Raw genomic sequence first — 17,283 nt, 5'->3', positions numbered from 1 at the left:
CTTACCTCTGCTCTGCCTCATCCCAGCTATGCCCTCATTGTGTCTCAACCAATATGCCAGCTCTGCCGCTAAACAATATGCTAATCAACACTTCATTTGCATAGGCATTTGCGGAAGAGGGAAGCTATGTAGACATAGTCTTGGATTCAAAGGCTTGATAGACCTGGATCAGTTTTCTATAAACATAAGCCCTTTATACTTCACATTTCATACATGGCTTTCCTATTATGAATAAGGTAATGTTTCATGTTTTATGGATGTAACCTTGACTGGCATTGCCTAAGTGCAAAATTTAAATAGCCTGGAAAACTGGCAACTGTGCTTCCGCATGCTGTCTCAATATACAATTTTTACAAGATACACATGTCTGCATCAATATATTAAAGAGTAGCTTCAACTCCTTTATACTACAGGTTGGGCCTTCTTAGTCCAGCGCCCTTGGGACCTGACTGGTCCCAACTGAGAGAATTTGCCAGATCAGAGGAGGTCCCCTGCCGTCAGCCTCCCAGGATATACCTTCCGCTGGCTGGCTCGGCTCCAGCCCCATTGCCACTGGCCTCCAGTCCTGCTGCTACAGGGGTTGGGCTCAGCACTGCCAGCAGCTGGCTGGGGTTCTCTAGGGATGGAGCTCCCCAGCCACTGCAGTCCCGCTTCTGCCTCAGTTGGCCAAGGCTTCTTGGGTACAGGGCTCTGCAGCTGCCTGGCTTCTGTCCCGCCTGGAGCTTCCCGGAGAGTAGGCTCTGTGACTGCCTCACAGCTGCTGCGCCCCACCAGGACTTCCCAAGGACGGGACTCACCGGCTGCTGACGGCTGGGCAGCTCTTTGGCTGCCCTACTGCTGCCACGCCGGGATGGGGCTCGCTAGTCCTGCTGCGGTCCCACCTGCCTGGGGCTCGCCAGGGACGGGGCTCACCAGTCTGATGGTGGGACTCCCCTCCACTGGACTCCCTGACTGGCTCGCATTCCCGAGTTCTAGAGCTCTGTGGTCCAGCAACATCCAGACCATGGATGTTGCTGAACTAGAGTGTCCCGGATTTAAGAGGTTCTACCTGTAGTTATGTTTTTATCCCAGCTAATTTATTGATTATTTCCTCAGAAATAAATAGTAGTGTTGTTTTCCTATAGGAACTGTTATAAACATGATTTAGATCTTTCCCCCAGAGGGACAGCAGCAACCTTCCCTCTGGCTTAAGGAAAATGAAAGACAAGTTCTCTTTTGAGTCTGACAGTACCACTCTGATTGGCTGAAGGACTTGATACTAAGTGATTTGCTCCATTACCAGCCCTGGCTGGGCTCAGTATTGAGGGAAAGCTTTTGGTTATGTCTGCTGCGCTTCAGATCAACTCTGTTGACTTGAAAGGGGAGCTGCGTGGGCCAGTGGTATGTTGTGCTGCTAGTAGCCTGCTTCCTCATGCAAATGTGATTTTTTGTTATCGCATTGCTTTGTTTTGTTTTTGTATTTTGAGGATTAATTTGGGAGTGAAGGACACATTGCTTTGGTGGTGGGAGGGGTATCTCTGTCACGATGCTGCTCCTTCTATACTATCTGGCAGCTTTACTGGAATATCTGCGGTACTGGCAGGCTAATATTTTCTTTTTTTTTTTCCCTTTGACTTGCACAGGAGTTTTTCTGTGCGGTGTTCCAGCGTAGGCCTTCCAAGCAGAAATGATTTATGCACGTCATCTCCATTCATTTTGGAAAATTACAATAACTTCATTTTGTTATTTGGACAATGAGCAGATTGATTCATGTTCCTGAATCATCAGTGTCACAAGCTGTTGAATCTGTGCAGATTTCTGAGCAGAGTTAAGGAAGCAGAACAGTACCGCACTGTATATTTTAGGACAACTTCTTTTACAGGGATTTTGTTTTCAAGATAGAGTTTAGGTATACTTTTAGATAGAAGATCTTAAATTCTTTTGGATTCCTGGTGAGTCTGGAAAAATAAATATTAAGGTTACCTAGCAATCTTAACTATTATTTCTTGTAATTAATGGAAACCAATAGGTGGGTGCTCATGTCGGCCACCATCTTCACATGAAAGCAGTGAAGTGCTAATTTCTCGGATCTTTTCTAGTGGCTTGCCCTTATAAACAGCAACCCAGAGTTTGAAAACCCCTGTTCTGCAGAATGACTTTGACACCAAGAGAAATCATGTCTGCTTCCTCTGGGTCAGAGGGCAGCTTGATTGTCAACAATATCTATAGAAGGAAGAAGAGGGATGAGAGCAAATGAAAAGTCATTGAGATTGATGGGGTGGGAATCACAGAAGGGCTAGGTTTAGGGCAAGAGGGAGAGAGCAGACAGGTGATGTTTAAAGAGACCAAATGAGGCCAGATAATTAGGAGAGAGTAGAGTGCGACATTTTTCTCATAATCTAATGACTGGTATTTTGGAGGTGGCTGCAGTGACAAAAATGAGACTTAGAAAACCTAGTCTGAAAAGTTTTGTCATAGAACCATAGCGTTAGAGGGGACCAGAAGGGTCACCAGTCTCCTCTCCTGCCAGAATGTAGGACAGGGGTGGGAAAAAGGGCCTCCGCAGGCCGGATCCAGCCTGTCAAATGGGTTGATCCAGCCTGTGGAGGCCCTGCCACTCTCCTGCCCCCAAGCCAATTAGGGCCTAGGAGCAGGGGGAAGCGCACAAAGTTTCTCCATCCTGCAAGGAACACGTGGAGCTTAGAAGCACCATGTGCTCCTGGTAAGGAGGAGGAGACTTTGCGCAGTTCTTCGCCTCCAAGCCCTGATTGGCCTGGGGGCAGAAAGGGGAGTGTGCAAAGTCTCCTCCCACTTCCAGGGGCAACGGTGCCTCGGTGAGAATCTCTTGGCGGGGGAGGGGCAGGCAAAGACTTTCTGCGCTCCTCCACCCCCAGACCAACCATGGTGTGGCCTGAGTTCACTTCACAAATTTCTGAAATGGCCCCCAGTAAAAAATTATTGCCTACTCCGATGTAGGATATAACTTGATTTCCTAAACTTTATTGCCAAATACTCATCTTACTGACCACACATGAATTTGACATGTGGAAGAATGTAACTTAGCTGATTTCTTTTCCTCGGGAGAAATAATTTAAAATCTTTATTGATTGACTATTGCCCATTGCTATCAAATAGATTCCTCTCATTTGCACTAAATTCACCTTAAATGAAAGACAAGTTGATCTAGAAATTGTTGGGCATCAAGTCTTGGGATCCTTTAGACATTAGATACAACACTAACAATTTTCCTCTGACACCCGAAATACATTTGGATCTAGATATGTGGTATCCAGTGAGAGATGCTGCATTGGATGGCAAACCTGCCCAATCACAGCAACCCCTTTTTGGGAAGGAAAGCTGAAGTCCATTGTAGTAAAGGAAAAGAAAAGCAAGCCTGCATGTTTTACCCCTCAACTCTACACCTTTCTTCTTTGCACATGCAATCCTGAAAAGTATCTTCTAGAATGATTAAAGAAACTGGTCTTAATAAAGATGTCTGCTTGATGCAGTGTTTAAAAAAGAAAAGTAACTATTATGTGGGACTTTATTAAGGAGTGCATGGAGATTTGGCTTTATAGAAAGGGGAAAGTTTAATTGGATTTATAGGAATCTGTTGTGTCTTAATCTGATAAACTAGATCCTGCTTTGTCTCCTCTCAGAAAAGATGTACTGAAAACAAGCAAAAAAAACCAAAAACAAAAAACAAATTGTCTCATCCAGCAGGTAGAGACAAATAAATTAATATAGTTCCTTACAAGTTGTGCTTCAGTTCTTGGCATTAAAGTTACATTTAAAAGCTCAAAGCATATTATTGTATTATTATTATATTTTAATAATATTCAGTACAGCACACTAGTCATACTCCATGTCTTGATCTTAAGTCCTTTACACTATCGCACCATTTCAACACCAACAAAAGAAACAGGGAGTGGGGGGGAAGCGCACAAAGTTTCTCTGCCCTGCAAGGAGCACACAGTGCTTAAAAGTGCCATGTGCTCCTGGCAAGCGGGAGGAGACTTGACACGCTCCCTGGCCTCCAAGTCCTGATTGGCCTGGGGCAGAGGGGGGAGCGTGCAAAGTCTCCTCCCCCCACCAGGTGTCCTTAGAGGCCAAGACTGACGTGTAAGTCACTTTTCCTCTTTCTTAATTGTGATTAAAAACAAAACCAAAGAACTAGGGTTGATGGTTTTAACTGAATAACTCATCAATTTTCAGCACTTCGTTCATTTTGTGATTTCTTTAAAAACAAAACACAAACAGCCCCAAACTCCAATAACCCTCTCCCTAACTCCAGTTTTTAAATGTATTTCCTCTGCAATTTTTTAATTGTATTGTGTTTTCAACTTTGTTTTCTACTTAAATAAACAGTATATGTAGGGAGGAGCAGTAAGGTTATACCTTATTTTGAGAGCATTCTCTGAACTGAAAATTGCATGAGGAGGAAGAGAAGAATTTTTAAATTAAACAGCTTTGCTATATTTCTTTTGTACTTACATGGATAAACAAAAGTGTTTCATAAAAATAATCGCAGTTTGCATAAAGGTTCATCAAATTTGAGAGAAAGTAAACATTGAAATGCAGAAGTGTTATCTATAACATGATATAAATTTAAGAGCTGTCAGTCTACTGTGAAACACACATAATCGTGACTATCTTAAATATAAACAGACAACTGCTAAATTCTTTGCTTCGAGCATTTTTTAAAAATAGGATTGTGTGGGGTTTTTTAGGGGGAAAAAACTAAATGTAATTTGCTGAGACTTAAAAAATAAGTTTTTGAAATGTTAGTTTTTCAAAATTAGTTCAATAAAAAGTCCAGAATGTAACAATTTAATTTGCTTTTATGATCCTACACTAGAGCAAGTTGAAAGGAACAGTTTTTAAATTATTCTGTGTTAGAACCAAGTATAAATGTAGAAATCTCTTTTGGAGGGAAGAGCTGGAAAAGTATTTGGAAATAATCAAAATAATTCATTTAAATATTTCTAAACAGCATTTATCCTGGGTCCCCAAGCTCAGCTGTGACTCCCAAGGTTTCTAGGCTGGTATTTTGTTCCCAGCTCAATAGAAGGGTGCCTGGAAGTGCAGGATTCTTAGCAGCCCAGGAGGGTTGCTTGCAGGAAAGCAAGTAGGTTTCCAAAGGAACCTGGCCTGGATTTTGTTAGAAGTTCACTGAAACTGTTTCACTGCTCAGTTCCTGACCATCTCTATATTACACTCTATGCAGAGGACTGTTTTTCATGGATGCTGTATTTGCTGTCTCGACTTGTATATTGATAGCTTTATGCAAGGGAATTGAAAACATCCAAGGGCAAGTGGATGACTCAGTTTATATTTATATAGTTTTTTTGACTAAGGCATTTATTAAAGATGATGTCCTTGATTTCAAAAGAGACTGAAGAACTGATGCAAGAGGAGAGGGGGAAATTTAGTGGTGAAAGGGGATAGAGATGCTAAAGCAACCTCTGTGTGTCATGACGTGATATATTAGAACAGTATTGCAAACACTGAAGTTCTTTATTATACAATATTTGTTCTTCGGAAGATAAGGGATTTAGTAAAGTGCTTCTCTGTGTATTTGGAGATTGTTTGACATTTTTTGCCTTTGCATACATATTATAGAGTAGGTAGAGCGATGTATGTATGTGTATATGTATTACACCACCACAAATTCTTGATGAATTTTCTGTACAAGTGTGTACTCTGTATATGTAGGCTCTCATATGGCTCCATCTCCATAGCATGTATATGATGTGTTCAAGGTTATTACTATTATTAATAGTTAATTTGACTTAAAATCTTCCTAATTAGAACATCTATATAGTAGTAGCTGGGTGGAATGACTCACCTCTAAGAATTGTAGAACTAGGTAGTCTTATCTGTGCTTACAATGGGAAAATCCCATTTTTACATTCCAGTACTTTTTCTACCTATATCCTATGAAGAATAGTTTCAAATATGCTAAATCAGCACAATTGACATGTTATTAAATCAGTATTTTTTATAAACCATCTCAAAATATTTTATATTCTGCTCCTGTTATGTGAATGCTTTACATAAGTATTACATACTCCAAAAGTGTTAGAAAGTTCTACTGTACTTATTTGCAAAGTACAAAGAATTTAAGTTTATGCATAAAAAAGGCATTCAAACCTTCTAGATGAGTGGTCTCCAGCCTTTTTAAGCACAAGATAACTTTTTGAATTTAAATGCAATCCAAGATCTACCTCAAACCCAAATACAGTAAAACTCCAATAGTCCGGCTCTCCTGATAGTCCGGAATCAAAATGGCAAGAGCCTAGTGAGCGAGCTTCGGCAAAAAATGAGTCACAAGATAACAGCGGCAGCAGCTGAACTGAGCAAAAAGGGTAAAAAAGGCTTAAAAAAACCTAAAACATTACAGTATACTGTATAGTATGTACAATAGAAAGGGTTAAGAACACTTTATATACAGTATATAATGTATACAGTATGTATATAACCTGCTTATAGTATCTCCTGATAGTCCGGCATATTTGATAATCCGGCACCACCTAAATCCCATAGGTTCCGGATTACTGTACCCTTTTCCACCTCCCTCCCACCCCTCCTCTGAGACCCTGCCCCTGCTTACTCCATCTTCCCTCTCCTGCTCATCCTAAGTGACTCATCAGGCTGGGGCAGAGGATTGGGGTGCAGATTATGGTCTTGGATTAAAGGATCTGGAGTGTCAGAGGGGCTCCGAGCTGCTCTGGGGCAGGCAGTTGGGATGTAGGAATTTCTAGGTGCAGGCTCTGGGAGGTGTTTGGATACAGGGGTGCTCGGGGATGGGACAGGAGCTTGGGCTACAGGAGGGGGTTCATGACTGGGATAGGAGTTTGGGATGTGGGCTCCAGCTGGGCACTGCTTACCTCAGGTGGCTCCTGGTTGGTGGTGCAGTGGGGCTAAGGTAGGCTCCCCCCTGCCCTGGTCCGCTTCCTATAGCAGCCAGCAAACTCCATCCCAAGTCCTGTTGTGCCCCCTGTCTGCTTTATGGAGAAAGGATACAGAGTGGGATGGGGCACCTTGAGATCAGCACCCCTTCTGTCCCTTTCCTGCCCTGCACAGAAAGCAGGAGGCTTCCAACAGGGAGGAGCAGCTCCAAGGCAAAGGGCAGCAGATGAGCAGCAGTAGGGGGAGGGGCAGCTGAAGTGCTGGCACTTGATAGCCTCTTTGTCAAACCAGCCAGAATCACCTGTCAGAGGCTCCAGTATCTACTGGTAGATCCTGATCTACTGGTTGGTGACCCCTGTTCTAGATTATTCTCAGCATGCAGACATCAGCAACATTGTAAATAACCAAAAGAGTGAGGGGGAACCTTTCCTTATTATTGGTTGCAAAATTTCATTGTAACCATTGTTTAATTTTCATAACTATTTTGAGTGTAACTTGGCACTTCTACCCAGCTTTATATTGACCAGACTGACAAACACGTAACTGGGTAACGCATCTGTTAGCGACCAGTGAAAAATACTCCTCTCCCCATTCATCCAGTTTAAAAGGCTGCTTGTTCTAGATGTATTGAATACAGAAATTCTAAAAGTGAAATGGGATGCTTGTTGTGCTCATGCGTATGACACTGAATGCTTTTCCAATTCATGGTTATTTCAGAGCAGCTCCGAAAAGGTCATATCAGAGCTGCTCTGAAAGATTTTGAATGCTTTTTATATTAGTGTGCAGATGGACTAATGTATTCATTCAAAATGAATCAGGATCATTATTAAATATCATTAAAGGCGTATTGCTCTCTGCTGTTGCTAGCATTTTCCAGACCACCAGGCAAAGTGATGTTCAGGTATGTGCATGGGCAATCAGTGAAGGCTGGGCGGTGGGCCGCCTCTAGCACTGCCCATTCCCCACCCCCGGAAGGTGGCGTGGAGCGTTGCATACGTGCACCCCCCCTTCCAACCATGGGGAGGGAAGTGGACATGCCCAGCCTCAGGGAAAGGAGGAGGCAGGGTGTGATGTGCCTTGTAGTGTGGCCCCAGCCTCTCCAACATCCGGAGGTGTTCTGGAGACCGAGTGTGGGCAGGGCTATACCTGGAGGTTTGGGAAGGCAAAGCCTTTCCCTGCCTTACATACCTGATGCCCATGGGTGAATGTGTGTTTCTGGAGAAACCTAAGAATTGAATTTGGCAAGAAAAGGTAATTCAAAAATGAAGGTAGAAAAGAACTATACAGGCAGTCCCCGGGTTACGTACAAGATAGGAACTGTAGGTTTGTTCTTAAATTGAATTTGTATGTAACTTGGAACTGGTACATATTGTAGGGGAAACTCTAGCCAAACATTTCTCCAGAGCTCAGTTTTATTCTCCCACACCTCACTTCCCTCAGTCCTTTATTCTCAAGCTGAGGTGTCTGCTGAGAAAAGCCGCTCCACGTCTCCCTGGTCTGCTGGGGGGGGCACTAGCTTCGCGTCTCCCTGGTCTGCTGGGGGGGAAGCAGCTAGTGCGGGGTTGCCTCACCCCGTTTGTAAGTAGGGATCCGATGTAAGTCGGATCCATGTAACCCGGGGACTGCCTGTAAAGAGGAGAGAGAGGACAACCAAAGACGCACCTGAATCTAATTTTGCAGCACAATAATACAAGGGGGACCAGATCAGGATTGGGTGGCAATAGAACGATGTCTTTGGGAAGCTAGTACATCTCACAAGTTATTGTAGGCAACAGTAAATGTTCCATATGAGCAAAGCCTATTAGGCTATGTCTAAATTGCGCATTCTTGCTCAAGAAGATATGCAGATGAGGAAGAACGGCTCTTGTGCAAGAGGGGGTTTTTGTGCAAGAAGGAGCACTGTAGACTGTTTCTTCTTGTGCAAAAGCCCCTTGTGCAAAAATGATGGCTCATTAGCATATATTCTTGCGCAATGTAGCCGTAGCCGTAGAGGGTTTTTTTAAACATTTTTTCCTGTTTCTTTTCACTTTTGCCTAATTTCTAGTATCAAATATCAAAGTGACTGAAATCAAGAAAAATGCATCGAACACAGTGTACAATGTAGAATTATTCAGCCATAACAGAATTTTAGCCTATGAGCTCTTGATTGTTATTTTAAAACAACAGATTTGTCTGTTTATTTGTTGCACTGTACTACTCAGCAGCTTTATTTTGTTTGTGACTAGAAAAGTGGCCAAAATATCATGTTAACAAGACGCAGCCTCTAGTTTTAAAGGGACAGGCATCTGATGACATGTGGAGAAACCTGAAGAATAACAGAGTCTCAGCATTTTTGAATATCCTAAAATGAAGGAGATTCTTTTCAGGCACCAGATTTTTATATCAGATCAGACTAAATGATTGTCCATATATTGTTTTCTTCAGAAATATTTTTCAGATATTCTACAGACCTGTTTTTAGAGTGAGTCAGAAATGATTGTTATGCTGAGATAGTGTGTTGATTTAAGCCAGTCATCTTAATATGCAAGTTGTTTACCTTGCAGTTGCATTTGTATAGTTTAAAGAGCAAAAGAAACAATAAAAAGAGTGATAAATATCTATGTGATTTTATGTCATAGATGCTGTGAAGCCACTTGGCAGTTCTTTACGAGCAGCTGCTGAATTACCCTTAGCAGTTAACACTTCACCACCATCTGTACAAACGGAATCATCCCTACCTCCTCCCTATCAGCTAATTAACATCCCACCTCTGGAGTCCTCATCTAGCCAAGAAGATCCTCAGGACTACCTCTTGCTAATAAATTGTGAAAGCAAGAAGCCAGAACCTACAAGGTAAATGGGTGTTTCTAGTTTGTTTGTTTTTTGTTTATGCAGTTAGTTGGTTTAATTTGTATAGACCAAATTCCTACAGAACATTTCTGTGTACTACGTGATTATTTTTGTTGAAGTCATTCAGCAGTCAAATGTGCTAGACTTGATGCTTTACCCGATCACTTCTGCTCTTCTCCTGGTGTTCTGGTCTTGAATTTCTGGTTTTAATAATAAATTGTTGCATCGGAGCTGGCTTCTTTTGTTGGGATTGTTCTAAGTTCTTAAAAATATTTGCTGATAAAAAATACCAGACTAATAGTTCAGGAGATCAAATAACTCTGTGTGCAGAATTAGATGCAACTTGGATAGCAAAGATAAATCCTTATTTTTACCACTCTCTATTGTACCTTATATCAGCTCTAAGAGGGAGAGAGGTGCTCTTTTAGTGCTTTATACTTCTACCAAGACTGCTAGCAGGGAAAGTCAAATTTCCACCAGTTACAGTGGTGGCTATGTGATAATGATAAAAATCAACTCAGACCTGTACTGAAATCACCAACTAAAGAAGATTTATCTGCCCCTTTATCTCTCCTAAGGAAAATAGGAAAACTGGCTAGTATTTTTTTTAATATAAAAAATAATCTGAGCAGCCCTGGTAACTGATGTACCCAAATAACTACTGCTTCTCATTTTAAATGGAAATGTAATGCCTCCTGTAAATTAGGATGTAATATGAAGTGGTAAATATCCAGGAATTATTACTTTGTTTCCCAGAATGGTCCTTGGAAAACATTAGAAACCTCTCAAGCAGAGATGCTTTGCTATAACAATTTAAAATAATGGTCCCTTGTGTATTTCTAGAAAAGCTGGCTCATTATTCTCTTGATTGCAGATGGGTACATTAAAGGCTAAGCAGAAGTCTATGAAAGTGTCTTGCCTGAGTCTTCTACACATTCACTTAGAACTTGTCAGTGGTGTGACTGTGTCCTAGGGTTCCATGTTAGTGTGCCAGGCATTCAGGAGTACCACAAAGTAAGGTAAAAAAATGGCTGTGGGAACAAAGGTGTATGTATTTCTTAGTCTTGTACTGACTGCAGCCAACTCCCATAATCTCAGTTAGAGCAGGCAAATAAATCTGCTCTTCTCCAGTCCATGGAAGATGAAAATGATGAGTAGCCTTCCCACTCCCAAAACAGTGCTTGACTAGAAGGTGTCCACTAATTCCTAAAATATTAAAGGGCAGCATGTTCACTTATGTCTTGCCAGCTGAGGGGAAGCAATCTGTATAAAATGAAGCAGTAGTAATCATTCTGAATTGAAGGTTCAAGCTAGTTCTATATTATGAGATCAATTTTAAGCCTGTAGTAGTATAGACAAGGCCATCAACTTCAGTTACGCAACTTCAGCTACATCATTCACGTACCTGAAATCGACATACTTAGGTCTGCTTACTGCAGCATCTTCACCATGGCAAGTCAACAGTGATGCTCTCCTGTCAACTCTGCTTACTTTCCTCGTTTTGGTGGAGTCCTGGAGTTGATGGGAGAACTCTTAGCGTGATAAATCAAGCCCCACTGGATTGATCACTGCCCATTAATCCACTGTGTAGTGAAGACATGCCCTAAGACATTCCACTACTAATTTCCTCCTCCTCCCCTTCCAAAAACCTAATTTTTCTGAAATATGCCATATCTTTTCCCAGAGTAAAGATTTTTCTGAAGTTTGATTTAAAAAAAATACTTTTAAAGGTAGCGTTTTCAATATTTAGTTGTAGTTCACGTTCTAAATACGATTCTAATCCCTTTTTTTTGGGGGGGGGGGGCTCACCACATCTCCAAAACAGCTTGCCTTTGACACTCCAGATGGGTTTCTTTTGTTGGCCTTGGTGACAAGAAGTCTTTCTCAGCATTTCAAGGGGTCTAATTGTGGGGAGGAGTAGATAAAGTGGTGTGTTAGTGCTAAGAGCACTTTTTTTAGAAATACATGTTGATCATCTTCTCACTTCAGCTGTTGAGTGGAACTGGAATTGAGAGCATGGATTGAGGTAGGAGATTAGGAAGAAATGTGGAGTAGAAATACTATAGAGAATGGTAGGATTTTGAGGGACATAGCCGAAGATCATGGGTTGTGTGATGTTACAAATAACTAAATGTGTTATGTTGTATATAACAATTGTCTGATCGAGTTAAGATGTAGGATTCTAGAAGAATAAGACTGATCAGTAGGTAGAAGGGATAATTATGTTGAAGTGTGAAGGTGCACAGTGTACGAATGGACTGCTTTTAACCCATGATTTGCTGATGGGGAAGTTTTGAATGAGAGAGAACAATGGTGATATAGACAGGGGCAAGATGGACATGGGAGAAGAGAAGATGGAAGAAAAAAGGAGCTAAGGGTGCTCTGGTCCATTATTTTTGGGGTTATGGAATGTGTTGAATATATGGTGTTTTAAGTTATGAGTATTTGAAAACCTTGTTATTTGGTAATTATAGTGAGGCAGTAGAACCACTAACAGTTCTGGTGGAGTAACTGTTTGTCCTTATTTTATTAAAAAACAAAGATAATAGTGTTACTGCAAAATTTAGAACAAAAGTTACAAATTGAAGTAGTTTTCATAATTTTTTAGTTTGGGAGTTGGATTACTTTTTAATTCATCCTTCAGTGGTGGCTAGTGTTCATCAAAAAATGAGAAGAAAATATCTTCAATATGTTGCTTTTCTTGAGCATCTAGGAATCTGTGCATTCTCTTTTATTTGGAGGAAGGGGGCTAAGAGCAAAGAGAAAACATTTCTAGATTATTTCTATTTTTTTAACTGTCAAGAGTTTTGTATTCGCATCTTTAGTGTCAACATGTGTATATTTTATTTATAAATAATTTTAAAATGGTGTACAAGTAGCAAAATTGGGGTGTGTGTTAGAAATAGTAGTTGTGTTAATGATCATAATATTTATTCCATAGTACACTGTTATGCCTAGATTACTTGGGACCATCCTTAAAGTTCTAATAGTTAATTAGTAAACACATAGAGATCTCTTAGCTAGTCATTACATTTTACTGTAGTGTTAAAAAAAGTTGAGAATTCATCTATGATTCTACTAGAAAAAATTGCATCAGGGACTCTATTTGAAATCTTTATGTTTCTAGCTGGGTGGCAAAGGAACATGCAAAGTAACAGGGGTTATCTTGTTGATCTTACTCCATTTTTTCCTGTTTATAAACCAGCCAAGGTTCATCTTTTATGTCTGAAGAAGGGAAAGAATACCTGCTTCTGGAGGATTTTGAAAGTAAAAAGATTCCACTGCAGTGAGTGTATAATTGCTGTTTTTAGTCTGAGAGAGAAATCAAGCACAGCGCAATAACCTGCTTGAAAATGTCATATTTGAAACATGTCCTGCATGGTCTGCTGTAAATTTAATTGAAGAAACAATGTAATCTAACTTTTGATAATCAAGCTAGGACTATGACAGCACATTTCCAGGCTGTACTCACATTTCTACCATGCATGCTTCTCACACTGTTGTTTGAATGCTGCTTTGCTCCTATACCTTGTCCGGAGCTGTCTTTCTGCCCTGTTGTATTTATTCTCACAGAGCGAAAACTATTGTATAGGATAAGTGACCAATATACTTACAGTACTCAGCCTGCTTCAAAGCTGAGTATTTGTAAAACTGTGTTCCTAATCCTCTGTCAGCAGTTTGTTTTGGGAAGAGGAAACAGGAGCCAGTTCAAGGGACAAAAATATGTGTCTAACTAGTTCAAAGCCTTGTCAGGGGCATGCATTCTTACCCACCTCCCAGCTACACAGCTAATGGTAGCCAGTTTGGGTGTGGTCCTACGTCCCATCACACCAGTCTTTGGAGCCAGATTAGGTCTTGAAGGATATTCATGGTACCATGGAAACACGGGTTATCTTAGGCCAGGTCTACACTGGACCAGGAAAGTTGGGTTAAGATACACAACTCCAGCTACATATTCTATGTAGCTGAAGTCAGTTTACCTTAAGCTGAGCTTGGTACCATCTTCACAGAGGGAGGCTGATGGAAGAACACTGTTAAGAGTACCAGAGCCTCCCTCAACTTTTGATTTAGGCGGTGTTAACTAGACCTATTAAATCAAATGCCAGAAGATTGATCTCCGGTGCAGCAAGTGGCGTTATGGCTTTAGTGTGGGAAAAGGAATGGGGTAGATACTATGTTGCCAGTGCTTATGACTGTTAATGCAGCCTTTTAAGGAGAATACGTAGTGGAACCATGATGCTAGAGCTTGCAGTATCACTCCTACTCTGGTAACAGATGTGGCTAATTTTTTTCCTGTTGCTATATTCGGTCCTTATTTTAAATACATAGTGCAGCGATGCTCTATGTTAATCAGTTCTGTCTGCTGATGCACTATTAGGTACAGAAAAGTTATTCATTAGCTGCTATGAAAGCATATGGAAAAATTATACTAAATGATGAGATTGCGCACTGTTCTGCTTGAATTGACCCTTCATTAAACATCCTGCTTCTAGGATCAGTTTGGAAAAATAATAGTGTTCCTTCTCTCCTCAAGCTCACAACCCTGGCTCCCCAGTCTGAGATGCCGTTTTCAGAACATTGTACAGACTTGCATGATTATACCAGTTCTTCCATGTCTGTTCTGAGCATCAGTGGAGGTTGTTACTGATATTTTAAATGATCATTTATACTGCAGAGATTGTCACACTAAGATGAAAAGGGGCAATTTACTACTCTATTAGCACTGTTTCAGTCTTCATTCTCAGACACATACTGAACAGTTATGCCAGTTCACATTTTGAAGGTTATATTTACTTCCATAAGAACTAGAAACTCTGTTTTAAAAGAACAGTTTTGGAAAATGCTTAGGTTCCAAAGCACAAGTTGTAGCCACTAGGGAAAAGAGAAAGCTTCGCTAGGCTGCCTCAAGTAGTCCAAATATGATCCCTCTCCTGTTTCCTTCTGTTCAGTTTTCACAAATGCATATGTGCAAGAAGCAGTAAGGGAAAACACTGTTACATTTAGAAGTAATTAAACTTTAATATGGTAGCATTACTAAGTAGCATATTAAGAGGTATCTAGGTTACCAGTACTCTACTAGAGTGGCATCCATGAACTATTATTGCACTACTAATTTTCACGGATTGTTTTAGTTGACTGTCTTGCATGTTGTGCATTTTATACAACTAAACAAAATACAATACAGCCTCATTAGGAGGTCTCTCAGAGGTCCATGTTATAGCGCTCAGACTTGGTAAGTAAGATTTGGAAGCATAGAGAATGTGAAATTGATTACAATAATTGTAATAACTGCATAACCCATAATTGAAGAGTGAAAACAAAGTGTGCTGTATTGCTTGCTATGTGAATTTTTATTGTATGGTCATATCATGCTACGCTCTGTTTCTTACCTTAATTGATATTTTATTTTTGTAACTTTTTATAATTAGTTGATATTTTTAAAGGTGTACATTGAGACTAATGATCTTTGATACTGTAGTTTGAGTACTGTTTGTATAGGATAGAAAAATACGACTTCTGAGATCTTTTGTTTGATATGGATATGGTATATAAAATTATGGGGCATATCCTTATCATCTTTATTCAGGCAAAATTCTCATTGCTCTTGCTGGGAGTTCTGGTTTGATTCAAAGCTTGAGAATCAGGTTGTGTATTTGTATGTGTGTAACTTTTCTTTTTACAGCTCGTAGTATCCAAAATGTTACATTATGATAATTTTATCTTTAGTCACATATTTACTCCCATAATTTTATAAACTGCCCTATATTCAGTTACATGTCTGGAGGAGTAGGAGTAATAGCTGTACTTACTGCATCGACATGCTTAAATTGTGCCACACTGGCAATAAATTCCATTGGTACTTAAATTAGAAAATAGCGTGGTACATTCGATACCACTACGTGGGCATGGTGGGTAAATGCTGTGTCTAAGGGTAATAGGTCTATTTGTCTATTAGTGTTTTCATTCATTTTGACTCTTGTGTTAAGCTTTTAGGTTTATCAACTGAATTTTTATGCCCAAAACAATGCGATGATGGAATTTTATACAAAGGGCAGAGTAAGGAAGAGTGTGTGTGAGTGAAGCCGCTGCTTTTTTGGTAGTGTAGGTAGCAGTTCATTGATGGGTGTTCTCTTCATATGAGACATAATTTCCAAAGAAGCCATATAAAACCCACTGTTAAAAAAATCAAACAACTTTCTTTTGTTCCTGGTCAAGACCAGAATACAAGTTTGTTCCCCTTGTCCTGTAATTTTTTTCTTCCAACTAAGTGCTTCAGCTTTTCTGCCTCCATTTTTTGTTTTACTCTAATTATTGTCTTTTTTGTGCTTTAAAAAAAAATCTTTAGGTACCAGCTTGAAGCTGATGCAAATGACGAGGCATTATTTTTAAATTGTATTTTTTTTGTGTTTGTTAGAAGAAGCAAGTTACCATAAGTCCAGAATTTTAGTGCTATGGCTGGACCTTTCACATGGCCATTAATGAGCTCAGAATATAGAGTGCAATATGCTTTATTTTTAAAAACCAGCCCAACAAAAAGCCCTCCAGTCCAGTTTGAGGCACTATTTAAAGTCATTTTTGAAAACCCCAACTGCCAGTGGTATGATGAATGTATATACATGTGTGTGTACCTGTATAATTACTTTAGAACTTGTTTTAAATATTGCAGTTATTTTTAGAAATAAGAAATTGAATGACTTTTAATTGCTTGTATTTGAAATGTTATATTCTTCACAGTTGTAATGTGTTTATACATCAACATTCCAATCTTATTTTGTTTAGATCACATATTGACTCAGCAAAATCCACCTCTTCTGAAACAGACTGCAATGATAATGTACCCTCCCATAAAAATTCTGCTCCATCCTTGAGCAAGCATGCAGTGAATGGCTTTTTTCAGCAGCAAAGTGCCTATGACTCTCCGCCACCTCGAGCAGCATCAGTGTCTGTAGACTGCAGCCTTTATAACCTGCCTAGGAGTTATTCACAGGATGTTTTACCAAAGGCAACATCTCCATCTGGGACTGATGCAGAAGGAGAGCAACATGTTTTCAGCGCCCCTTCTGCTACATCTTTCTTAGATACACAAATGAGGCATTTCTCCATTAGTTATGACATTCCCCCAACATCTGGAGGTACTTATCAGATTCCACGAACTTTTCCAGAAGGAACTTCAAAGCTAGAGACTATTCCAGATATTCCTCCACCTCGGCCACCAAAACCACATCACACTTCGGATCGATCTCCTGTGGAAACCTGTAGCATTACTCGTACTGCCTCAGACACTGACAGTAGTTATTGCATCCCTACAGCAGGATTGCCACCATCACGCAGTAATACCATTTCCACTGTAGATTTGAATATATTTCGTAAAGGTCAGTAGTTGGGTGACTCGATCTTGCCTTTTCAAAATTCTTTTGTTTGAATGACTTTTGAATGACTTTTGTTTCAGTCATTTTGTGCAGCAGGATATAGAGGCTGAGCTCTTTAAAAGAAGGGGTCTAAAGGAATTAGAAGTTGCTTCTAAACCAAACTGCTAGAGTTTTCCCTGTCTCCCTCATGTGG

At 40.3% G+C, this 17,283-nt stretch overlaps 1 protein-coding gene across 6 annotated transcripts in view; it reads left to right on the top strand.

Moving 5' to 3' along the window:
- The window catches only part of GAB1 (GRB2 associated binding protein 1), a 132,368-nt gene that overhangs the window by 85,813 nt on the left and 29,272 nt on the right, over positions 1–17,283 (top strand). For 4 of the 6 annotated variants that reach the window (XM_075929895.1, XM_025189016.2, XM_075929893.1 and 1 more), the window contains exons 3-5: positions 9,510–9,723; positions 12,926–13,006; positions 16,501–17,093. In XM_075929895.1, the coding sequence (XP_075786010.1) occupies positions 9,510–9,723; positions 12,926–13,006; positions 16,501–17,093 (888 nt within the window). The remainder of the gene's footprint in view (positions 1–9,509; positions 9,724–12,925; positions 13,007–16,500; positions 17,094–17,283) is intronic. The other 2 variants (XM_006131772.2, XM_006131771.2) reach the window with 1 other exon arrangement.

The sequence above is a fragment of the Pelodiscus sinensis genome, chromosome 5 (genome assembly GCF_049634645.1).
Source record: "Pelodiscus sinensis isolate JC-2024 chromosome 5, ASM4963464v1, whole genome shotgun sequence".
NCBI classification, from domain to species: Eukaryota; Metazoa; Chordata; order Testudines; family Trionychidae; genus Pelodiscus; species Pelodiscus sinensis.
This window is presented reverse-complemented; position numbering and strand designations above follow the sequence as displayed.